Source organism: Anoplopoma fimbria, chromosome 19 (assembly GCF_027596085.1).
Source record: "Anoplopoma fimbria isolate UVic2021 breed Golden Eagle Sablefish chromosome 19, Afim_UVic_2022, whole genome shotgun sequence".
NCBI classification, from domain to species: domain Eukaryota; kingdom Metazoa; phylum Chordata; class Actinopteri; order Perciformes; family Anoplopomatidae; genus Anoplopoma; species Anoplopoma fimbria.
The window spans coordinates 1,927,464-1,954,970 of record NC_072467.1 but is presented as its reverse complement, the minus strand read 5'-3'; the positions used below and the strand labels follow the sequence as shown (position 1 = coordinate 1,954,970).

Here is a 27,507-nt window from a genome sequence, read left to right as displayed (position 1 = left end):
TAATATTTTAGACCCAAATGATATATCATGTGCAGGTAGCTTTCAATGAATTTGGTTTGTTTGGGTAATACTTTTGGGTAATAGTTTGCAAAATCTCAGTAAACACTTGGTTTGGTCAGATTCTAGTCATGACACCTGGATTAAAACACTCTTCTCTTAATTCATCCACCAGTCAAATGTCTGCCACACTCTTCCTTCTCATAGAATCAAGATAAAAATGTCAACATTGCTAATATAGAAAGACAAAGATTAGAAAGACGTTGCGACTGATCCAATGTACCCTGCAGCAGTCCCATCAAAGAGGACTGTTCTTTGTGAGTTTGGAGACACTAAACTGACTATCAAAACAGCAGACACACCTGCACATGTCATATATCCATGCCTTGTAGCTTGTGGAAAGTTTGATTCACAGTTTGTGGCCCTCATGATCTCATCTGTTCATCATCTCCAACTCCTACAAAGTGTATCAAAGTAACTAAGCCCTCAGCATCATCTCCTCACTGGTTTCACCTCCTAGAAATCAAACAACTTAATATATAAAAAGCCAGATTTTTTTTTTTCCCAAGCAAACCAGTTTTCTGAAAATGTTAGGACTCGAGCCCTGTTGCTGGTTTCTTTTGGTAAAATTTTTCATAATACTCAAAAAGTGTTTTTGTGAGTGTCAATTCCTGATAAGTGGTGCCTGATAACACATTTGCCTCCTCAAGTCTTCGTGCCCTCTGTTTTTGTGCTGCTCTGGCAAGTTCATCCTCTCAGTCCCAGCAGTACAAAGAGGATGACGGACACCGTTTATGTGCCAGTGACTCCCAACAACACCAGAGTTTTGTAGAGCGTTTCATTTTTGCAGTTGATCTGAAGAGCGAGTCCTGTGAAGTCCACATGTTGGCCAGAGTCTTATGTCTCTGACAGACGGTTGACCGGGATGTCTACCGGCTCCATCATCCTGTACTTCTCCTCTAGAAGAGGCTCGTTGCCCTGCAGATGGATGAGAGGCTTGGAGTGCAGCCCAATTCTGCTCTCCTGGTTCCTCTTGTTGTAGATGTTGACCCTGTGATCCAGCTCGGGGCTGGTTTTGGTGGAACCTGCCGGGCTGGGTGGTTTGAGGTTAACAGGGTCTAGGACCTTCTGGGTGAGACAGGTATTCTCAGAAAGAGAGGAGAGCAGCTCCTGCATCACGGCGCTGGGACTGCCCCGCGGCTGAGGGCCCAGGGCCAGAGGGCTGCTGTAGGGTGGAGGGTAGCAGCGTTGGTCGCTGTAATCCGTGGAGGTGGAGGCCTCGCGCACCGTGGAGCTGCAATCCGTGGTGGAGCCCAGCGTGTGACTGCTGATGCTGTGCTGGCGGATGCTGAAGCTGCTGCGGGACACCGTGGTGGTGGAGGCTTCGCTGACGGAGCTGCCGGTGCGCTGCAAGCGACTGGACGACACCGCGTCTGCACTCACCAACGAGGAGGGAAGATGGCTGGGGTTGTTGGGCAGGTGCACATCTATGGCTGCTGTGGTGATGACCCGTGCAGGGTCCGGGATCCCCATATCTACAAGAACAGAACATAACGCACAGGGCCGTGAAAAATTGTGTCGTTTCATGGGCTTTGGAAACGAGTGAAGAAAGATCTGGTTGATGCTCACCGCTGCTCGCCTCGCTGTAGTACTGGCTGATGTAGTTGTTCATGTCGTCCTGACCGTGGTGAGCTGAAGAGGATTAAAAATGGACACTTGACGTAATTTGTCACACACACAATGAAACTGAATCCAGTGTGAATTTGCAAGTTAATCACAGGTAGTGTTTCACAGTCCATATGAGCAATCAGTAGCTTTTTGAATTATTTAGAATCCATCCAAGTTGGTTATAGTTAGAGAATCGAAAGGAGCAACATACCTATAAATCCTATAATTTAGCATTTACTCAATTCATTGTTTATAAGTATATCTCCTCCTGTGGGCACCCATAAGTGGAGGTTGATGTGTAAACAGATAATGAATAATAATATAATAAAACACAGGTGTAATAATATAAAATGTCTTAATATGAGAAGTAATAATTGCTGAAAAATACTATACATTAAAATGTTCTGACTGTACATCTGCTTTCAACTACATTAATTATGTTTTATAAAAAATGTATTACAATTGCTCAATAGGGGGTCTAAAAGTAAAATCTTGCCTGGAAAGCTCATGGTGCCTAAATATAGGAATGCATCAAATTATTTTCATCACTTTAAGAAGAAGCTCCTCATTTTTCAAAAGGTAAAATGATAAATTGCTGCAATTTTTTGCTTGATAAATATCTTAAAATAACTAATGAATCATTAAAAAAAAATAATTACTTAAGCATTAATGAGAAACACTTAGTGTGGATGTGTTCCCCAGATCCTAAATCAGTCCAAGTGTTTCCTTTAAGTGCTATTCAAGGTCCCACAGGACTGTTAGACGACTTACATTCAATTGTGTTTGGGTTTCACGTATTCATTTTATGAATATCCCGAGAGGGGACACGTTGTGACAGGGACCATCTCCAGATGATCAACAACACACGAGTACATGTATATAAGGAGCAGCCCCAGTTAAAAGGATGTCTGACTAGAAACACTGTGGCTCAGAATGTATGGCAGGTCGCACTATGATTCATGATTTGATAAAGCAAAAGCCTCAGTGTTTTGAGCCCTGGCATCACCTGCACTGACAGCGCTTTGCTGCTTGAAGTCCTTTAAGTTATGACCTGTCAGTGTTTGAACAGTTTATAGTCCATCTCGGGGTGGCACCAGAATATTGATGTGGTGAGACGAAGGCTTTTGACTAGAGGACAGAAACTATTAATACTCTGTCCTACAGCCCAGCATGGAGATTCAGAGCTCCTATTTGCAGAGGTGTCTGGTTTTTGCAGGGATATGTTGTGCTAATTTATATTTTTTCTCCATTACTTTCAATAACCATAAAGGTCTACTGAAACAAGTCTACCATACATATGTTCCATTCCTTTGAAATATTATCAGTGTTGTTTTATTTCTGACTGATGAGAGTTGCTGTTTAGGATGAGGAAGGATTCCTTGTTTGATCTTCCAAAAAAGCCTGAAGAATTGAAAACTGCAGCTTTGTATGTAATGAGTACTTTGATTACAGAGTCAGCAAGGAGTTCCTCCATAATATGGACTATAATGAGTAGTTTGATAAAAATTGATTTTTATATCATCTATGATGACCTTTTAAAAAAGACCTATATTATTATTAATAAAATGATGATATACTGTACTTTAATGTTTTATTACATACATAACTATGACAAGTTTGTCATACTATACCACAACTTTTAATGATATACTAAACTATGGCTTTTTATGACATGCTATACTGTGACTTTTTAGACATAATTTACTATGACCCTTTATGAATATATTATATTAGGACTTTTTATGACTTATTACACTTTTTATTTTATAATGTACCTTACTATGACTTTTTATGACATACTACAATATGTTTTTTTTGTGACATACTGCACTTTGACTTTTTATGGCATACTATACTATGATTTTTAAAAAATACTATACTATGACTTCTTTGACAAACTATACTATGACATTTTATGACATATATTGGTAATATTATTACATAATATATTAGTATTATTTCATGCATATAATACACAGACATACAATACTATGACTTTTTTGAAATACTATAACATTACTTTTTTATGCCATATTAAAGTATGACTTTAAACTACATACTATACTATGGCTTTCTTTTACATATCAAAAAAATACTTTTTATGTCATTTTATAATATGACTTACTTTATTATGACATATTATACCAAGAATTTTTACAACATACTACACTGTGATTTTTTTGACATTCTATATTACGATGTTTTATGACATAATATGCTATTACTTTTATGACATATGACTTTTTATGACTTACTCAACATTACTTTTTATAAATACTATACCATGACTTTTAATGACATATTATAATATTACTTTTTTTATGACAAAACTTACTATACTATTACTGTTATTGGCAAAATATACTATGATTTTTATAAAGACTATATTATGATTTTTTTTAAAGACATTACATTCGAAAATACTATACTATGACATTTTTTCACATAATATTTTATCACATTTTATCCCAATTTTTTTTATGCTTACTATACTATGATGTTTAATAACTTACCAACTACGACGTTTATGACTTACTTAACAATTACTTTTAATTTCATTCTAAACCATTACTTTTTATGACTTACTATATCAATACTAACTATAATATGAGTTATTGTCATACTATACTACGACTTTTAATGACATACTATGCTATGACTTTCACTTAAATTCTATACTTTGACGTCTTTTACATACCATAATATTAATCACTATAATCAATGTTTTATGACTGACTAAACTATACAAAATTTAGACTTTTTATACCTTAACTTTTTATAACATACTATGCTTTGTTCATGACTTACCTAATATTTACTTTTTATGACTTTTCATGACATACTGTTTATGACATTTTTTTTTTTGTGATTTACAACACTATGACATTTTATGACATCATATTGTGACTTTTTATTACATATTATATTAGGATTTATTCCTTTTTTCTATGACTCACTATACTCAATGTTTTATGACTGACTGACTGTCATAAAGTTTTTAAACCTTACATTTTTATGACATTACTATGCTATGACTTTTTTGACATAAGATACTATGAGATTTTATGACATTATATTAGGACATTTTTAAGACAATATACTATGACATTTTTATGGTATGCTATACTTTTTATGCCATATTATATTATGACTTTTTATCGCATACTTTACTAGGACGTTTTATTACTTATTTTCATATGATGTTTTATTGACATACTATACTATGACCTTTTGTTTACATACCATACAATGACTAGGGCTGTCATGAAATACCAGTATTTATATTGACGTATAATCAGGATATGTTTTTTTATTTATTTTTTATATATCCTTCTCTACCGTTTCAACCATCCCTTATGTTGAAAGGCTCAAAACACTGAGGAGTGTCTACAATCAACCATCCACTTTGTGTGGCCATATAAAGCACAGCCTGGATCCTCCCTCATGGTGCAAAGACTTCTTTGATAGCTTGCAATACAATAACGTTGGGTGTTCCAGACGGTTACCTGCAGGCCCTCCAGGCTCTCTTGCTTTAGTCGGCCCGCGAAGCTCTGAGGCCCCAGAGGCCAGTCCATCCACCTCCTGGAAACTGTTGCTCTGTTTACCCCACATGTGGTGGATCTGCATGGCTGCTTCACGCTCTGCTACCAGATCTAGGTCCTGCTGGGCCAGGTGGGCCCTCAGCTGCCTGATTTCAAACTGAAACAAAAGAAGGACAAATGGGATGACTGGAAAAAACTCCTCAAAGTAACAACACACAGAACTGTATATTCTACTCACTAATATGCCATCTACTAGATGTCCAAGCATTTTATTTGCTGTAATATGTTGCTATGTTGCTTGCATCACAGTTCGACTTTACATATACACTGAGCTTATGCCAAAGAGCACATTTCCACCCTTTCTAACATTTGCAGTATAACGCTTGGAAATACAGTAGAGACTGTTCTCTTCCTCTGGGCAGACATTTGAGAAATATAGAGCACTCAGTGGATGCACTTGCAGTCACACTTATAAAGTCAAAGTTATTCTTCAGCTCACTAATATGACTTACTAACAATATTAGAACTATCATTATCAAATTGTGAAGTAGTCAATAGATTGCTTTGAGATAATGCACAGCGCTGGCTATCCGATATCCACAAGACTTCTGTAAATGTATTATCTAGTGATAAATTAGGATACATTTTGTAGGCATCTTTTATGCCTTTATAAGTACTTTCTATTTCTTGCATAGTGCTTTGCTGCCCTCTGCTGATTACATGCAGCTATACATTGTAGACTTGAAGGCAGAGATGCAAATCTGAGTTGTTTCAAGTCTCTTATGGTTGTAAAAAATGTAAAACCATCGCTGCATACCATCTCGTCTGCTTAGAAGATTGCATAGCCATATTTAAGGAATTCAAAGCATCTATTGTATTATCACCACTCCTTTATCCATTGCATATGGAATGAGTATTGATTCGTTTTTTTGGTATGTGATCACTTTAAACAGTGCAATATAAAAATAACACAAAGAAGAATTTCCTTTAAGTTAATAACTGTATTTTGGCCCTAAAAAGGGATACAGACTAATGTCAATCAAAATATTATTTATAATTAATGTAATGTAATAATTTCCAAATAGTGACAGCTTATAATCAACTGTATCTTAACATCCCTCTAGCCTCTCAAATCAAGAGATGCTCACGTCCAAATTGCAAATTCAAGTCAAGTCTCAATTATTTGAGAGGAAACTCTAATTAACGTCTTTAGTCACTGTATGTGCGACTTAAGTGTGACTGGAGTCCAAGTCCCCATCTCTGCTGTGAGGTAAAATATATGAGAAAGATAAAAGGACATACTGCCTGTTCCTGGCAAATCTGGGTGAGACGGTCCAGCTGTTCCTCCCTCACCGCCTTGGCCTTCTCATACTGCTGGATCTCCAGCTCCATCTCCACCTTCACTTGCAGCACATAGGCTAAAACAATAGGATAGATAATATAAATCAGTTTTCCTTCAAAAGAAACAGTTAATCCTGTGTTTGTCAATCTTAATTTCAACTAAATCTTACATTGACTAAATTAAATAATTCCCCCTCCAAAAGTGGAGTTTGCAGATAGTGTATTATTGCACACACTTTCTCTAAATATCCATGTCAACCACTGTTTTGTTTAAAACAAAGTCTGCCACATTCACTGGCACATGACAAAGGACTTTGACTAACATATTGTACACAAGGTAGACAAAACAACAGCACAATGGATTCTGCAAACGACGCTACCGTTGTACCGAGACTGAACTAACTATAAAGCATTAGTTTGTGACAGTGTTTTATTGCATTGTGTTAAACACAATGTATAATCCCATTGAACATGTACTGTACTAAATTCAAAAACCACAAGGGGGAGCAATACTGTTCAAAAAGCATTCCTCCTAATAAATAAATACTCTGTGTGCACCTATATGCTAAAAATAATTTGCATGTAACAGCTGTCGTTTGAGCTTCGAGTCATGGGTTCGTTACGACAGACGGTGACCTACCTGGTGAAAAATAAAGAAAAAAGACGAACAAATAATTGAGCAAACAACCTCAATATTGAATGTAGCTGATACCGCAGAGAGCACACTGCAGTATCTATCTCTGTGACCTGACAGTAAAGGACAGGATATAAAGGACATCAGCCACTCCCAGCCTCACCATCAATGATCCTCTTGACCCTCCAGATGCGCAGTGTGATGATGAGACCGATAGCGTCCCAGGGGCTGCTGGGGCCGTTGGCCACTGTGGAGGCCACCATGGGGGCCAGAGAGAGGACGATGACAGCTCCATCAAACACCTGAGAAAACACACACACACACACACACACACACACACACACACACACACACACACACACACACACACACACACACACACACACACACACACACACACCAACTGTTATGTCTGTAGCTTCCACAGTGGTATGACATTGAGGGAATGACACTGCAGTGAAAGGAGCCCCGAGTAACAGGACTAATGGGACCCATGGGAGCTTACCTCTACTTTGTTCTCTATGTAATCCCATATCCCCAACACCACGATCCTGAACACCGTCTGAGACAGACAGAGGGACAGAGATGGAGACAGAGAGCAGGTTACACACAGGGTGCGATGGAAGAAAACACTGAGAGCTAAACAGAGTGAGACTGGATGATGGAGGCTGAGCATACTGGGTAGTAATTCCTAATAATTAACCTGACAGTCCCAGTAAAAGGCATTCGCAATTGCGATTCACATTTCTTTCATCCCTCAACTGGTAATTCATCAATGACATCATATTTATGCACATCACAGGCAGCGCGATAGGATTTCATCCAAACAATTAGATTCACTGCATTTAGCTCCTTCTGCTGACACAGCAGGGGCTGCAGAGAGCAAACAACTCTCCCTTTGTCTCTGTTCCTCCTCTGCCATCCCCTAGCCTCCATCCTCGTTTCAGATTTTCAAGGTTGCACTGAAGCAGAAATCAGCCTCCCTGCTGTTTCTACTCCTTCAGTGTATCACTGGGTGTGGATGGGGCTGGGGGGGAGGCTGCTTTTATTGATAAGTAAAACTCCAGCTACACAAAAGTTAGCAGTGGGGTGGTCAAGTGTAAGGAACTAAGACAAATGTGGCTGGCTGTAAAGAAAATGGTAATCAATACAGCGCACCTGAGGCCTAGAAATTATTTAAAACTAGCAGAACAGAAAAGCTCCATCTGCATTTTAAAGTGTTTGTGCTGCGGATCAATCAAAGAACCCGAGAGGGACCAGCTGTGCCAGCTTTAACAACAATAGTTATACGTTTTTTTACAGAATACTGATCTGTTAAGTACACTTTTAATAGAGTCGTACACAAATTAACCTCTACTAATCAAAATATAATCAAGCTGTGACAGAGGGAACGGGGCATTTCATGGTGTTGTTAGTATTTCTAATGAGGATTTGTCATTGTACCTTACTGGCCCCACATACTGCACAACATAGCATTAATCGACAGGCCGCTGCATCAGCCGTAAGTGAGACTGCGTTTGTGTTGAGCACAGGGAATAAAGAGACTCACCTCCGTGAAGAACACAGAGAGAATAGCCAGGCTGATCCAGTGGATGATGCTGGCAAAGTGGAATGCATTATTAACTGTAAGAATAAAACAGAATAATTTGGTTACTTTTAAGGACAGTTTCTGTGACATTAAGTGGTGAAAGATGTATGTTTTGTTTTTTGATGGTGTTTCTAAGAGCCTTAACCTGCTGCGTAACACTGACAATGTGAAAAGAATTAGCACATTCATGCACACGCGCATACATTAATGCTCAGACATAGATACGAAGCAATCAAAACATACTGTACATGCATGTGTCTGTATCTTTCCGTCTATTCATCAGGCTAATTGTGGACAGCCTGAAACAGCACTCGGCTGTCAGCTGAGGCGTTTCTCTTCACGCTCCACCTCTCCCCCCATCTGTCTGCGTTTGCCATGTTCAGTGATCTGTCTATTAGTCCATTCATCTTCCTCAAGTCCTCCCCACATTCATCCACCAGCCAACTCTGTATTGCCTGATTTCTTTCTTCCCTAATATCCCTTCATGAATTTGTCTTACTTTTCCTTTGTTTTGCCCGTCTAGTCAGTCAGGCAGTCAGTCCCAGGGGAACATGCAATTGGATACTGCCGGAATGACATCTCAGCTCTGCGACATCAGGTATGACCCCTTAACCTTCCACTTATAATAGATGAGGACGTTTTCCACAATACCAGATGATGTAAATGAAGGCAGTACTGGGGTGACATGAGTCATAGTGGTATTTCGACCACTTGACGTTTTGTGTTAACTGTTGAATACTAATAGGAGGATTATATTCCCCAGATCATGATTGATCAGAGCCTCTTGTCCCAGGATAGACCATCAGTGACACAAGCTCATTACACAGTTAAACGTAGACCTTTTGCACATGCTCACATAAGTGTTCTGTGTACATCTATTTGTGTACACAGAACATCATTTTCCACACATACACACATATATATATACATACAAACACAAATATACATGTATATATGCAAATATGCAAACATGCAAATACAGACACACATAAATACGTACACACACACACACACGTTATGATTAGCTGCCATAAAAAAGGCTTGTCACAAAAGGCAGGCGTCTGCGTGTTTAGAGTATATTGGTAACAGCTGTTATCTGCATTATATCGCCAGGTGCAGCTAAACGGTGCCTATACTTAGTTAAAGAAACACCTTCACCTTTTTGTTGTTCTGTGAGAAAAATGTTTGTATATATATTTTTTTTCATTATTTGCTTTATAGCTTTATGAAAAAAGAAAATTCCATTCAAACTGCAGCTCAGTCGAACACTATTAAGAGTACAAGATATATCTGCAGTTTTGTGCAAAATAAAGTTCCTGTAAACTTACTACTCGGTCATATTGTAGATCTGGAGTCAATGCAGTGACCAAATGCCTTTTTATAGATATTTATAAACATTTGTCCTGAGTAGTGCACTTTTCTCCCTCTTCCAAAATGCTATTGAGAGCCAGGACCATAAACAATGAGTGTAACAAGCCACTTCAACAGTATCCTGTCCCCAAAAAACCCTTCCTTATAATATAATATTGAATCTCAGGTGGCTTTACACCGTCTTGTTTTCTACCACTCACACTGCAACAGCTTGATGTCTATGAGCAGCTCCAGCGTTAGCAGCACCACCACCAGAATGACACAGGCCACCAGGAAACAGTTGAAGCCCGCCGACAGCAGACAGACCTGCCACAGCGCTGCCCTTCGCCCACAGCATGGCTTTAGCCAGTTCGACCTGAGCAGGGGGAGAGGGGGTGAGAGACAGAGAGGGGAAGAAAATGTGGTTAGAGGATCTCTTTGTGCAAAGATAAATGGTGGGTCTTGTTGTGGTGTTATTTCAAAATGTAATACTGGTACAGAGTGCGGATCTGACAGGCAGCATGCAAGGTCAAATCAATAAAACACAAGATACGTCAAGATACACAAATCATGTAGTGTATTCAACCTTGACTTTGCTCTGTTTTCTATCAGTCAATGTTCTTCTGAATATTTCTCAGCAGAGGGCACTATTCTGCATACATATTCAGAGCATGCACGCTGAAATTAATTCACTCTCTTAAAATTGATGGGAAGCATAAATACATGTTCTGCTGGCACTGAGATGATATATTAGTATGAAGTAATTCATATGAATTCATGCTGTCATATTTCCCCCCCTTTTTTTCTCCTTGTCTCCCTATATAACCGTTTGTTTTGACCTTACTGCAACCCTCCACTTCCTGTTAAAGCTCTCCTTTTGTACATCACCAGGCAGGGTAGTACACTTACTGCAGCAGCCATTAGTTTTTGTTTGCCTATTTTTGGAAACGGATTACATGACGTCTGTTGTAATCCTAATTTGAGCATTAAATAGTTTGCTTTCTTCCTATCCGAACATGCTTGTGTGTATATAGCGCTAAAACATTGAAATATCAGAACATCTATAGAGGAGTTGATCATTCAATGGTCTTATAGTCTCTTGGTTTTGTTTAGAAGTGTTTCACATCTATAACCTTATAATAAAGTGTGGTTGTGGTTAGATTAGAGTCTAACCACAACCAAAAAAAGAAAACTGTCCAGGTAGCTGAATGCCCATCTGGGCGACTGTTTAGCTAACAACCCGGCTGGTAGTTAGCTCACTGGCTCTACTCTTGTTTGAGCCCTGGATGACTGAGTAGCTTGCTGGCTAGCTGGCTGGCTGACCGCATGATGTAGCTCTCCTGGCATGACAGTGAGGCTGCATGTGCACCATCTGGAAGATGTAATCACACCTGGCTGGCTGGGTGTTGAGAGACCATCACTCATAACTCCTGATCCTAGAACATGTCATTTCTTCCACTGATTACGCAGTGACTGCTCTATACACCTTTATCCACATTGCTATCTATTTTCCCTTAGTTTGGAGTGTCCTGGTGTCCCTCATGTGCTGGCTCCTTGTCCAGGTACATTGGTTCTGAAGATGCGAGTGTGGGACCTGCCTTAAATCCATTCAATCCATTCCTCTCCACTTCAAGTTCCACCAATCAGATACTTACTGACTGAGACTCCTGGGGATTTATGGTCAATAAATAATAACTAATTTCCAGGAGGCACACAGGGCTTTCCCTGCCTCTCATTTACTCAGATGTTCTCTCAGAAAAGCAGAAGCAGAAAAAGGAAGGGGTATGTGTTTGTTGGGTTGCTGTCCGTTCTCTGGGGCAAAACTGAGAAAGGCAGTAGGTGTCTTTGAAAAAAGCAGCTATCTGTTGTGACCTGTCCCCCATCAGAGGAAAGCTAGTGGCAATGTCTGTCAGAGGACAAAAGAGGATGCAATTTATTCTACTCTCCTCTTGAATCAGTTCAATATGAAGAAGGCTAACACAGAGAGGAAGCAGGGTGCAGCTGGTTCAAAGGCATTGGGACTCGTCCAAAAGTGAACTGGAGAGAGAGCCAGGGAGGAAAGAGGGGGGAGGTGGAGAAGGAAGAATGAGAAATAAACAACAGAGAAAGATGCAGATTGAGTTAAAGGACAATTGCAGTTTATTAACTTGGGTCTTATTTGTCGTCATTTTGGCCATCATCCTATAGGTTAATATTACCAAAAGGAATAATGGACAAAACAGTTCAGCACTCAAGAAGTTAATTGCTAAGATTTGTGAACGTGATAGTTCTGGTTGACTCGTTGTTTCTGCTGTATATCCAAGAGACAACAAAAGGTGAACGGTACATTTATTACCCAAATTGTTCACTATAAAATCAGTTTAATGACCGACTCTCTGGTGAAGCTGTACTTGTACTATGAGGGTTTATCATTGAGAGTTTGGGCACTTTACGTTCTGGTTTCTTAGAAATGACTTTGCCGAACAGGAATCATGGCAAAAGCTCTAAAAATCATAATTAAATATAATAAAAGTTAACTGTTGCAGTGAGGAAGAGAGAGAGGGGATTCTAGTAAGTGATGTAATTTTACAGTCGCAGCTGAACCTCAGGTGTAGCACGGCTACACATCATCTCCATCCTTCACCAAGGTCAGCAGAGAGGCTGGAGCTCGGCCATATTTTGTCAATGCTCTCCCAGAGGCTAACTGGTGCACTCAGCAGAAACCCTCAGTACCAGCCAATCCCAACAGTTTAGGGGCTCAACACCTGGGGTGACCAAGAGGTGGTGGAGGGTAATGGTATCATTAGAAGATACCATAGAGACTTTCTCCAGCACCGATTTGTTCCCAAGAAACAAAGTCAAACCCCATCTGCCAGTGGAGGAGAGCCAAGAAAAAGAAAAATTTACCTAATGATACGCCTAACACACAGTCACCGCACATTTGCGGACCATTATTTAGAAGACAGAATGAGCAGCACACACTCCAAGAGACACCTCACTTACCTTCAGGACTGAAAAGCATGATTCAACTCATACTGTGTGGAATAATTCATTCAGAACCCTCCCACAAGCCAGGCAGAAAAGGTATTAATTTAATAAACCTGTAAAGAAAAACCCTGTCTGGAAGCAGAGTAAATGGCAGTGATGGATAACTCCAAGCTCAGAAACTTAATTTTAGGAAAATCACTTTAAACCTTGAATGCTGAGGACCTGAAGTATTTATGAGAAAGTGAGGCTGCTTCACTGGTGGAGGAAGGCAAGGGAGGACATCACCTCACTCTCTCCCAGGGTCACGGCATGTGAGGATCTGATACAATACCTTGAGGGAAATGCAAAATGATGTGTGCACAGGCAAACATCACACACACAAACGTGCACGAGAGCACACACACACACACACACACACACACACACACACACACACACACACACACACACACACACACACACACACACACACACACACACACACACACACACACACACACACACACACACAGTGTTAAGAGCAATGTGTAGAGGAAATGAGAGATGCAAGGTGGCGTTTGCTGTGGACAGGTTCATAAAGACATCCAACAGGCCGGCAGCTGCAGTACTGAGGGAAGATCGAAGTGGGCTCGACAGCAGCTCAGAGCGAGGGGATTAGATCATGAGACCGATCAATAGTGGCCTCAGATGGAAGTGAAGGCATGCTGTACATGACGCCGGCTGCAGCGGTCCTTGTAGCCGAATGGCCAGACTCGACAGAGCTGACAGAGACGTCAGGCAGAGTGACTGGCACAGAGGAAGGTGTCTGGTCGCTCTGTTGGGGCCCATTCACACAGACAATACAGAGCTTTGGCTCCGGCCCCGGCTAAGTAACTCTCAGTGAGGTGGGGAGCCTATCACAAGGTGCATCTCTTTCATTATACTGTCTCCTGTAATTGAGCCGCAGTAAAATACAATGTACACTCATTAGGTACTTGTTAAATGGAAATTAAATCAGAGAGGTGGTGCTCTGTTTGTGTGTGTGTGTTTGTGAGTTAAGACGTTGAGTGAGAGAAAAGGGAAGGGCTGCAAAGGGAAAAAATTCATTCAGAAGTAATGAGTCTCAAAGAGTCTATCAACTTGTCTGAGGTATTGATTGAAACACAAATACACACAAACACACACACAAGCAATGAACAGCTGCAAATACCAACCTCTCCTTCAGAATGTTTGCAAAGTAAGGCCTAAAATAGTGTCGCTCTGAACGACACTGCTGTGCAAGGCCTCTAAATAATTGATTGCAACTCTTGATTGATGTCTTGATTGCACATTTACAACAGAGCACATTTTGGTGAAAAACTCCAGCAAATCAGCTCTCACTCAATTACATTTGCTTCCAAAATGATTAATCATGCTATGAGTCGAAAAAAAATCTTTACATGACCAAGACTCTTCTCACTGTGCCTTGTGGCCAATCATTTATTCAAGCACACTTGAAAATTTGACTTTTGTTAGAAAATATGTAAATTATTTTTAGGTGGGTTTCTTTTATCAAATTCTTCATTTCAATAAAGTAGATCCCATCATATTTTGCCCATGCCCCCCTAAAGTAGATCCCATCATATTTTGCCCATGCCCCCCTCAAAATGAAGCAGTGTCTATATGTGGCGCTTAATGCTCAAAACATCAATCAGATTGATTTATTTGAAGGATTTTTAGAGGGTTGAATAGGTGAAAGTATAAAGAATTCATATATATAGAAAAGTCAGAAAAAAATGGAATGCCTAAACCATTATAATCTTGTGAGCCCTCATATTTATCTTGGGTTGCAGGTAGGCCATCAAAAATGATAACCCAAATATTTTTGGCAAAAGTACTTCTGTTCATTTTATAGATTATTTTGATAAACAAAGATCTTAATCTGACTGTGGAAGTGCTTTTAAATGTAATACATCCTCTTTGAAGGTGTTCGGGACAATGTCAGATTCTACTCTGGCAGCATTTTAAAATGATACTACTACTTGACTCAAGTTTTCTGTCTCCTCTCAATTACTTTCTCTCTGTACTGATAACTATATAGCCCTGTGGTTCCTCCAGTATACACTTCTACCAATTCACACCAATCTGCTGAACTCAGCAGGCTGGGCAGGCAAGAAATGGACCACAACTGTGCGCCTGCAGGCTATTGAACAGCAGAGGTTGGAGGACTTCATCCCGTTCGGGCTATTCAAACTCAACATTACACTTGTTCCCTTAAATTACTTTAGACATTTGAAAGAGGCATTTCCTTTAATGCCTGATATGCTTTTTTTTTCTCACTCAAGAGCTTCTGTTTCCTGAGAAAGCAAAGGTGGGGCTTCTGCCTAGATTGCTTGGAAATCAAGACAAATGCCAGCATAACAACCGGCTAAATCCTTTCCTGTGTAACCACTGCTGAGTCATCTGTGTTGTCACAGCCAAAAGAGGAAAAGAGGCCCAGAGAGAGGAAAACCAGCTAAGCAATAAATATGCTGAACAGAGTGAAGTTATCAAAGGTAATCAATTGTGCATTTTACTTCCACGTCTCATAGCTATTAATCTCTCACAGTCTCATGCCTGGGGAACACTTTTGCTGAAAATTAACAAATTAAATGAAAAGGCCTAATCGATTAAAGATGCCAATAAACAAACTTTAGGCTTAAGCATTCCCTGTGAGTAATAGGTAAACTTTTTCTAATGTCTTTTGAAAATGCAGGCAGCTTTCCAGTATAAACAGCCCTCTCCATTGGTTTCCAAGCGCAATCAGCTAACATCTCTGCACTCCTTGCATCCAACTCTGTGGTACAACCTAGCAAAGGAACTCTGAGCTGGTATTCGCCAGAGAAATGGGCCACAGATACTAAGCAAATGGAGATGGATGGGGCTCCATGTGCAGAGCAGCAGACAAGCTGTCCCTGATAAATGGGTTTTCACCAGGACACTTGATCTTTCTCGCTCTCAGCCTAAAAAGCAATCTCACACTTTGCATGTCTGTGAATATTAACAAACCCTCAAACCCTGCACTCAAATGTCATCTATTGTGTCGCACATGGTGCCAGGCAAGAGAGCCAATTTGATGGAGAGGACTGTTCCTCTGTGGGTTTGAAATAGAGTCGGGGGGTGGGGTGGGGGGGAAGAAAAATCCTGTTCTCTTTTCAGACATCCATCAACACAGAACAGGTATAGTATGGCTGTGGTTTCAAAGCCCCATGAAATATCGCTGCTGCCAAGATTCATACTAGACTCTGGCAAAGGTCCGTCAGTGCTATTTTCTACAGTCTAGATCTTTTATTCCATTATGCTGTTGTTAACCTAGGTATGATTATGTATATATTGACGTACTGCTTTATTAATGCATTTTAGTGACTAGAGAACTTTAATCTCATTGGTGAGGTCTGAGCACTGTTGAGTAATGTATTCACTCTAGGCTGGCCTGGGCTTACTTAAGATTATCTAATATCCAACATTTCACCAGACACTGTATTGGCTAAGTGTGGCTGTCGCCATGCAATGTGGCACAGGGTTAATCCCACAACACCGTCCAACATGTACAGATAGGGCACTCATCAAATGGATCCATTTTCTTGTGATCTGCAGCCTGCAGCTTTGTGAATGAAAGTGTGGAGGAGTGTCGTCCTACCTCCATCCTTCTCTTTATCTCCTCCGCCTCCCCTCTCCTCCAGTCAAAGCGGCAGGTTGACCCATATGAACCATCTGTCATTACAGCAGTGCCTCACACCTCTCAGCCTGGCCCCTGGAGATCAACGGCATATGCTGCTGCTGCTGCTGCTGTGGTCAGCGGGCTGATCTGGGTATGATAACCCAGGACAAGTGCAGGATGTGAAGCACGGAGACTAGGTCCGGGCTGGTAGATACAGTCAGGATTAAGGTGGAAGAAAATCTCACCACAGCTCCTTACTACTGCACCTTCATTTAGACCAGTAAAGTTGAATTGCATGTACATGTGCGGTGTCTAAATTAAAAAATAATTATTCAAATTCTTTGAGTATTCTGTGATCTCCAACATATTCTGAAATGACTATTGAAGGGAGTTATTGGTGACAAAAATGTTGACAGCCAAAACTAATTTTTGAAAATTGAAAATAACCCTTTGATTTATATAATTAAATTTTAAATAATAAAAAATAGCAAATAATTTAAGAGTTTACGCACGCACAAACAGCTTTTGTCACTAATAGTAATCATCATGTCTTTTAGGTATATTATGTTGGTTAGGTTGCAACAGTTTAATTAAAACAGCAAAGCATTCATATCCACTTAAAAAACTCACATTCTGCAGTTTGCAAAAATATTATCCATTATTTAAATTGACAGAATCTTTTGAATAATATAAATAAGACACTGCCTAAGTGACCAAATGTGGACGTGAAATCACACCATCCTAATCTTGGACTTTCCAGCAAGTTCTGGAGAAGATGCTGCTGCCAAATCTATTAATATTTCCATCCAGCTCACTACTGCACAGAATATGCAAGGACTGCGTGTGCCCCTTGTAGACCGCAAGAACATCCACCTCCTACATAATCGCCCACGTCTCCTGATAAAGAGCCACGAGGAGCTGGCATGCAAGACTAAATGCGCACCTCTGGTGTGTAATCTTCAGCTCATTTTTTCATAACCATATGTAACAAAATAAAACCAAGGCCTCATCATGGAAAGATTTAGCAGGGATCTCTTACTTATCCCATCGCTGGCCATTGATATATAGCTATTCCTTTCACCTTCATGCTTTTCCTTTTACCATGTCCAGATCCAAACAAAACCAGAGGTCAATATAAACTTTACAAACTAAACAATAATCATATTTATGATCGAACTGAAATCAGTGCTCAGCTGCTCATATATCTACAACCACAGAATAGAGTCGCGTCCCCAAAATGTCATAACTTAATAAAAAAAAACCTTCTCAGGAATGTAAGTTATTGTAGCTTGAGAAAACAAACCTGCTAAGCACCAAAATAAATGCACAGAGTCACTGCAATACAATAACGTGGTTATACATTCTTGTACACAATCATTTACAAAAGTGCTAAAATTAGCCTACAGAATGCAGAGGAGTCTCCGTGATGACAAATTCAAGTAAACAAGACCAAAATAGTTTACAGAGCAAAGAAAATCAGTCAGTTAATTTCCTTGCCATTATGGCATTTCTGTCATTCCTCTGATGTTACACAAATGAGTCACAAAGGCAGCCAGATTCTGTGGCGACAAGCCGGCGATTTCCAAGAGGGCTTCCAAAAGACGAGTGTGTGTACGAAACTGTGATGACAGGTATGTCCTGGAATGTCTGTGACCAGAAAATCAGGAATTCCAATCTAAAAAGCTCATTGAACATGCTGCAACAGTCACAGATTGCACACTGTTTTCACTAGTCTGCTTCCTGGACTCGGGAGGAAGGCGTTTCTATGATAAGAATGAATGTCGACTTACTTTCGTGATAAAGAATGTTCACATTGTTGACTGGATAAATCCCTCAGAGACATGTCTTGACACTGCATGACTTTTCCACTGCAAGATGCCAAACTCTATGGGACCAGGGTGTCATATGGTGCCGTATGAGAGTGCCCACTGTGATGATCATTTTGCTGGGATGCCAGATTCTGCCCTCTGCTGTGGCATTGCTAAGTGCACATTTTCTTCCCCTTTTTGTGAGCAAGACGGAGTGAGAAAGCTATGAAGTACGATGAGAGAGTGGGTGTTTGGGACAGGACCAATCTGTCCCTGCCCTGCGTCCCACAGAGCCATCGGCCCGGACCGGGCCAGACCAGGCAAAGTCCAGCCGGACATGGTCAGCCGACACACCGGGGCTTGGATGGCGAAATGGCGGATGCTATAATTAAGCTTATGCTGTTTGACGACTTTCTCTGCATGGATGCCAGCATCACAGCTTGCCAAAGGGTTGTGAGTCACGCTTCCTGAGTGGAGAGCCATGGACACTTGCTACAGGGGTGCTCTAACAGGGGCGTGTCCTATCATGAGAGTACTGAGCCTGCAGCATGGTGATAAGAAAACAACACGAACCCTGGACAAGCAGGCCTTGTGGACAGAAACAGCACCACCACAGGGCTCTGACATTTTAGGAAAGCTATAGTGCTAACAACACTCTTTGTTTTCTGCCAGGAATCGACGTTATGAACAGAAGCCTGTCTGGTAGTGAGAAATTGCTGTGTCATTGAGCTGAAATGAACACATCAGTGGAGACATTGTCCATTTAACATGGTGACACTAATAAATTCATTGCCAGATATCCTCGACTCCCGGAATCTAATATAAAATGAAGGGTGATTCAATACGCCAGGTGTAATTACCATGTGCAATAACTAGCAATGGGAGAGTGACGGCAGAGCTTTCCTCTGCCAGGGTAGATTATAGATTGTAGTAATTGCGATTCTGCCTTAATTATGGATGTAGCACTTTCCCGCAACGTCCCCAACACCATATTTCTGGTATCTTCTTAACTGTGATGGCCAACATCAGGAACATCAATCAATATGTAATTATATTTCGGGCTCTTTAGTATATAAATTAATTATAGAAAGATTTCAATGATAATCATGCTACTCATTTTTATTTCCAGAGTCCTCAAAATGTGTGATGTTTGATATTCTTCAAACGATGAAAGTGTTCACTTTTATGAGCTTCACATTCCTTGAATACAGTCCCTCTCTTTCTACACAAACACACTCAAGTTGTTGTTTCAGGCTTACCAAATCTGTCAACTAGAAATTGTTTTACTGACTATGGTCAAACTATCAAGCAATAAAAGAAGGTAAAGGGTGCTGTCTGAGTAGATTTGTGGGACGTACCCGTCTCTGTTGTCCTCTTCGTCTGGGTTTGAAATGAGCTGGGATCCAGCCAGCGATATGTCCAGGGCGGCCAAAGGCAAATCTCTGTAGGCGAAGCTGACCAGCTGGACAGGGGCCACACACTGGTTTTCCTCCTCCACTTGCTGGGAGATCACCTCCAGCTCTGAGGCTCCGGCCTTGGGAGGAGCCCTATGGTACACAAACACACATCACAACCAGAGCAGCATCAGAGTCATGTATGGTTTGTGAGCGTCATGTTTTACCTCAGTATACTTTAGCTAGTTGTTTTTCTGCATGTTGTCACCTTGTTTAGTGGTGTTAAGTCTTCAGCAGTGCAAGGTTGTACGGAAATGTGCTGTTTATTTGAATTAACTAGTTCACCTACTTGGGAAATGCTCCGGGTAGCAGAGTGTGATAATAACTACTGGGACTATGCTTAATTTTGATGAATGAAAACACAAACAAGGTGTGAAATTCCTTGTTTGTAGTGTTTTCTGGCACCCTTAACAAGGGCACATTTACCTGGCAAGTGATAACAAGCTGGTCTACATTTCTAATCGCAGAGTATCTACCAGGTAATAAAATGACTAATAACATCACTGTTACTATTTGACAGAATAATGAAATTAATGGAAACCAGTTGCTGCTTGAAATCAATATAAAACATGTTAAACTAGCAGCATAATCCTACAACCAAACATTTTTTCAAATGGGAAAAAAAACGTGGATAGCACATAAATAAGTTTATTACAGCTTTGTTTTTTCCATTTTGATAAATCCACTGTACTGTCCTCGTGAGGTTTGTTTTATTCTGAAGAACTGGACAAAGCGTAATTTCATCTGCCACTGAGGTCCTGAAACTTAAATGTGTAGTGAGGGCTATGATACTTCAAGCTCAGCCAATAGCGGACAAGGAGAAGTCACCCTGGAACAGGAGTCTCACACGGCTTGGCAGCTGTCCCAGTGCAGCCACTGGGGAGACATCAATAACTCCAGTGCTTAACAGTGGAGGAAGGCATTGATTACAAGACAGAGGGAACAAAGGCCATTGGCTTGGTGAATTCTACAACCTCTGTGCTGGAGGTGAAACTAAGTGGGAGGAGAGAGTTAGTGAAGATCACTGAGCAGACCCACCTTCCTGTTAAAAGTTAATGTAGGCAGGCCTGGAAAGAGAATAGGTCTTTTTCATGACTTACTTCTTGACTTATAGTGGTTGAATGGACTCTCTTGAAAGGTTATTTCGTTATTCTCACAGAAAACCAAGAATCACTTGAACTATATCAACTTAAAATGGCACAGTAGGGCGATGGAACACAAACTCTTATTCTTGTGTCCTCACTACATTAAATACCTTGCCCTTCGTCTTTTAGCTATGTGTATCCTGCTGGATGTGTTGTTTAGCCTGAGGGTCAAACGGCCATATATTAACATGCTCGCCACAGAAATGCCTGTGCATCCCAGTGTTATCTGTGGACTTGGCACCTCTGACTAACCGCAACAAGGACGCTAATCCGTCATGACAGACACAAACTGTTCAGTGCATCAAAATCACATTTCCAGACAATCACAGAGTGGGCCAGGAGCCATTATGTGCAGAGCCCAGTGGAGTGGCTGGTTGCCATCCTGGGGAGGGAGTGGAGGCTTCACATCTGAACACCCTGCTCCCTTCAACAACGCAGGCAAGGACAGCCAGTAGCATGCTAAAGGCTGGGATGTTTTCAGAGCCATGTGATATTAGCAATGCCAAGAGGAAGCAAAAAGGTTAACATAGAGCATGCATGGCTGGAGGGGAAATCTGCACCCATACAGAATAAGAGCTAAGGTTCATCATGAAGCCTGAAAGGCTAAAGAAATATGCTTCTAAACTTGCTAATGCTTCTGAATGCTGGTCTGATTTTATTACACATGGTATTGTTCTTACAGTCACGACAGGCTGTGACTGCACTAACATGCTAAATTATATTATTGTGAAAAATACTAAGATGTAACTGGTTATAGCTCAACTTTTCATCTATTCAGCACAGCTATCATAGTAATTATACAGGTACTTCGCAAAAATAGCAACTTTAATTGGTAATCCTGATTCAATGCAGAGGTTCGTTCTCAGGAATGTGTAGTTTGGGTTAATATTAATTTGTGTTTTGGAGAGTACTGTAGGTTTAAACCCCGTTTTGTGTTTTGAAGGATGTTTATTTCCTATATTTTGTGCAATTACGGCCAAGGATTAGATCTCCAAAGTAACAGTGATGCATAGTTATTCCCCCAGCATTTTTATATCGCACAACTATAAATCACTGTGCAGTGATCAATAAATATATATAAAAATATAATCGCCTGCTGCTATCTTTCCTTTCCAGTTCTACCTTTAACAGTGAAATGCCATTTATCACAACATGACAAGCAAAATATCATTATTATTTACATTGAATACAATTTTTTTTGTATATTTGATCTCATTTGCCCTTTTTCAGGAGGTATAACCGAATAACACCCTCCATTAAGAGAGACTCCCAGTAACATATTTCTTGATAATACATACAAGAGCGCTGGGACATTTTTCTATAGGAACATCTTCTTGGCAATACTCAGTGGTTCCATAGATCTGGAGTTTAAATTAATCTCACTTGTAATCTATTCTAGCCTCCGTTTTCTGCAGCCGTCTGTGAGAAAGGTACTCAAATCCCACTTAAGTCCAATACTGCTGACCTCAACAAAAAGTAAAACTATATTATATCTTTTTACTCTGAATGCTTACTCCATCGCACACAAAAGAGGTTCAAATGCAGACATAAGATACATTAGGATGGAATATGTTAACCTCTAGGGCTTTAGCTGGGCCATGTTAACTGTTGGTTGAAATAGAGACTGTTTAGGAAATATGTGAAGTTAAGACTAAAGACTAAAACCAGTGTTCATTGAAACTTTTTCTTTTAATTCAGGACATTTTAAATGCCTCAACAATTTGTTCAAATAACGTTATTTTTTTTAACTTAACTTTCTCTATGGTAAGTTTGAGATGACAGACATCTGCACCCAACTTTTCTCTGGATTGTATTGGCAGATAAGTCTTTGGGGTAAAAAGGCAGATGTGGCGAGTGGGACTGGTCTTTCGTTCAAATTCCCTACAATGGCTGTAAAACTGTAGCCAACATTTCCTACACACAGCCATTCAACCTTCAGCACTCAGGTGTAATTTTACAGTGCAACTATACAACTTTCCTTGGATAAATAACTGTTAATAAAGTCAAACTAAACATTAAGGACAGCTTATGTTCATTATAATATGATGCATTCCAACACAGGACAACAACAAAGATCAAACAGTATAGAGCTATTCTATCAAGGTGATAAGGGATGAAATTGATGCCTGTTACTTTATATCTTAAATCACATATTCTGAGCAATACATTCTCCGCTCCTGTCACCTCAGTGGATTTAAAAGTGCCTTCCCAGCATGAACTGGTGGTTTGCAGAGGGCATCGGTATCATTGTCATTCTGAGCGCTCACTGCCACAGTACTTCTGGCCAGCGGTCAACATCCCAGCCGCTCTTTCTTACCAAATAAGTTTGTGTACAGACACTTGGCTACTACTTGCTGCACAGCAATTCACTGCCCTGATATGATCAGGAAAGCGGAACCAATGTGTCAAATCACTAATATGGGCACCGTCCAGATTTCCCAGCAGCAGCAGCAGCAGCAGCAGCCCTGACAAAAGCTCCCGGCACAATGGTACATTTGTAAGATCAGATCTTTTAGGCAATGCCTGCTCTTTCAAGGTCCAAGGGGAAATTCCAGAGTTCACAATTCCACTGCATCAATGAAGAGTGAATGTGTTTTTGTTGGTCTTCTGAGTTTTCTTTGTACTGTTAATAGAAAAAAAATGCTTCTGCTGTCGTTTTATGTTCATATAACCTCCATTCACAGGCAGGGATAGTGAAGCCTGAAAAATTAAGATTTACTCTGCAGACATCCCATCAGCAGCATTCAAGTCATGTTGGATATGGACACACAATAACACTTTAAAGGCTATTATTATTCATTCCTTCATTATTCTATAATTTTCTTATGGTCAAAAAAATCCTAAAAAATGCTTTACACCAACATTGTGTTTGTCCGTTTTTCAATACTTCCCATACCTCCTTTGCCACTTAATTCCCACTGAAAAAGTAAATCTTAAATAACGGGTCACAAATACATAGTTTAAATTCAAAAAGGGGCGAAGTCATTTCCTAAAACAGCGTGCTACCATTGTTTTTCGCAGAAGGTTAATCAGACTGGAGGAATGATGCATTTGTTGCAGACTATTTTCAGCCTAGGATTAATAGACATTTAATGACTCAAAGTAAACTGCAGTACCCAGGTTCATCATGATGGAGAAACATTTCATACTGAGCAACAGGGCATCTCATTAATGTGTTTTCAATAGTTTTTGGACAACAATAGAGGTCTATTAAAACATATATTACAGTCTATCAGGTTTTAGCTTCAGAGACAATATTTGTAGCAGATAATTGTTGGTTTTGGTAAATTTCATGGGATTTGTCCACAATAAGAAAAATATATAGAATATTGCCAGAATATTAAACCATAACATTTTGAGATTGAATGTATTATCTTAGACTGTTTTATGCTTGAGTAAGGGGAAAAAACAATATTATACTTAATAAAGTGATGTTTTATTAAACTTCAACTGAAAACATTTTAACACCCTTACACATTATAGCCTAAATAATTACCAGACTCTTATTAGGTAAAAAAATTATTTGAGCGAAATTAAAATCCAAAGGATTTTATCAAGACAGGTTCATCAATAGATTTCTTTCGTAAATTTGACATAAACATAAAACTGTGAACTACACTTAATTTAAACGTGGAAGATCTGAATTATGAACATAAACAGAGACAATAGATGCTTAGCAGTGACCTACTAATCAACAGACTTTATTCTAGTGATTGTCGAGGGGCTTTCATTATGGAGAGAAATTAAGAGCAGCAGGACACTGGATCACGTGACACAGAGGTTAGTTACAGTAAATCTGACCCATTTCAAGGCTGCTGGGCTCCTCAGGGTTTGGTGTTTGCTCTGTTGTTTTTTTACAAACAGCACCATAAAGGACAAACAAGAAGAGTACTACCTCATCTTTTTCTCTTTGCATACCGTTTCTTTTTTAAATGTAAACTACAGACAGACAAAGACATATCTTTTTTAAATACATAGTTATGTGAACATTGCAAGATAAATCCCTTCTCATTTGTTGTGTTTGAGCATCTAATAATTTCCCCATCCCGCCTCCCACTGTTTCCACAGCAGAGATGCTACAGCTCGTCAGAGAGAGGGAGAGAGAGAAAAGGGGATTTACAGCAGCATCAAGTCAAGAGAGCAGGGGTGAAAATAACTCCAAAGACCTTTCTCTGCACGAGAGTTTCCCATCTGTCACAGAGAGTCACCGGCATTCAGCAGCATTAAATCATGCCTTTGTACTAATAACCAGTCAACAAATTCTCTATCTTATCAGGTTACAGATGTTTTGCACCAGCGTTCTTCTTCAAATGGAATCAACTGCACTAATCTGCTGGTTTGAGGCCCGGACAGAGCTGGTTGGAAGCAGCATCCTGTGCCTTTAACCAGAAGATGCAGCTGACTGAACCCATTTTGCATTCACCCTTCACTCCTCTCCTCTCCACCTCCTCCCACTCCACTCCACTCCACTCCACTCCATTCCCCCTGCTCCCTCTTTTCCCTTCTCTTAGCCCCAACCGTCGCTGTCATCAAAATGCAGGGGCTGTCTGGGGGACCACACACAGAGTAATTATTAATAAGAGAAGATGACAAGTGAACATCCCTCCTGAATGCTAAGAGATGCCAGCGGAGACTGGAGATGGCCATCCAGTCTCTCACTCTGGACGCTGGACGAGGCTCCGCGTTCTGCTTAAGCCATTCGCATGAGGGTCACGAGAATATGCAGGTCCCATCCTGCTAATCATATCCTTCCACGCTGAGATTCCCTTTGCATAAGACTGCGTGTTCATAAATAGAGATTTAAGATTTCACACTCTCTCAGACACGGTATTAAACAAGGCCCTGGCGGGTTTTATACTCACTGTGGGTTGCTCATGTTGAGGTCTTGTTGCTTCAAATAGATGTCCACACTAAATGACCCCAAGTGTGAAATGTGATGTCACCACTGCAGAGACCTGGCTCATACCACACCTATAGAAAATATAAAAGAACAATGTGGTTACTACACAAAGGAAAATAAAAGGAAATAATGAAGAAAATCATCTGCAAACTCCATCTGCTGAGGAAGATTGTGAGATATGATTGGAAGCTTCAGAGCAGCTTTTTTGCCAACTGCTGTTTCCTCGCAAGGATGAACATTTAATCTCAAAATCATGAAATATCTATTTACAGTTGAGCAGTATAACACATATGCATGCAAAATTATCAATGAAGTATTAGTGTTTATGATTTTCCTGAAGTCGCCCTGTCCTAACTTCAGATTTAGCTATGCTCGGATCAACTATTTTCCTGGGGAGCACTAAACTGTAATGGATTTTAAATCTCCTCCAATATACGCTCCGCTCCGTGAATCAGGGACCGAGGAACATCACACCTCTTGCATAGCAAGTATAGCAGGATGCTAGCTCTTTGTGCCACAGGATAGAGAGCCATTGATGTCCAAGTCCGTTCAGTGAAAGCCCACTCCAGCTGCTTTGCAGGGAACAGACATGACACGGGCAGACAGGGAAATCTCAAACACATAGATACTGATTAACATGTTACGTCCATTATTACAAAAAAACAAAACAAGCATAGGTCTCAGAGTTGCAAAGTAAAAGTAACACTGAAACACAATATTTGATGGATTCGGAGAAGCCTGTGTGACACACAGAGCCACAGTGAAAACCTAAAGACAAGGAGAGGTGAGGAGTCAGCATTCACAGCTGCAGCAGACCACAGCAGAGTAATGTAGTGAAGCACAGCAGATTAAATGCTACTCAGGATAAATCATCCCGGGTCACTCAAGGGCTGAGAGTGTCACTGTTTCACTGCAGCACGCAAAATATGTGGTCTTTAGCATTACACTCAGGAGAAAAAATATTGATCTGGCCATCAGATGAGCTGAAAGTCACACAGCCAAAACACTTAACAAGGTGCTTCACTTTCTGTAAGGGCAACAGAAACCCAAGTGACTTCAAAGATTGTTTCTGGGTGTAATTTACTGCAGTGCAAAGTATTTATGGACACGAGTAAATCACAGTATCGGAGAGATTAAACTTCACAATCAGCATCTTGAGCTGCCAGTTATTACTATAAGTACAGTCTACAGTAAGTGATTCATCAGCGGAGGTGGCTGTCCACAGAGGCAGCAATTTTTACTATTCGATTTCACAAAAACAAGCACCGTGGGGGCCAATCTCTATCTTTGCATTCCACCAAATCAAAATGTACTTGCAATTATATTTCCCACCGAGTCGTAGCTACATTAACAGTCATGGTGCTGTAATGTTTCCCTCCACTGTGCTTAGAGGCCACACAGTCTCATTCTTGCTCAAAAACACCAACACAAACCAACCACCACCGACTGGGAAAA

General features: G+C 40.3%; 1 protein-coding gene across 1 annotated transcript; it reads right to left on the bottom strand.

Moving 5' to 3' along the window:
* Positions 1-894: 894 nt before the first annotated feature.
* On the bottom strand, positions 895-26,028 carry tmem266 (transmembrane protein 266). The gene is made up of 10 exons (XM_054620785.1): positions 26,015-26,028; positions 19,912-20,100; positions 10,342-10,496; positions 8,732-8,805; positions 7,688-7,744; positions 7,346-7,484; positions 6,510-6,625; positions 5,172-5,364; positions 1,627-1,689; positions 895-1,532 (listed from the first exon to the last, which is right to left on the bottom strand). Exons 1-10 carry the CDS (start codon positions 26,026-26,028, stop codon positions 895-897), a joined length of 1,638 nt encoding a protein of 545 aa, XP_054476760.1.
* Positions 26,029-27,507: the final 1,479 nt, after the last annotated feature.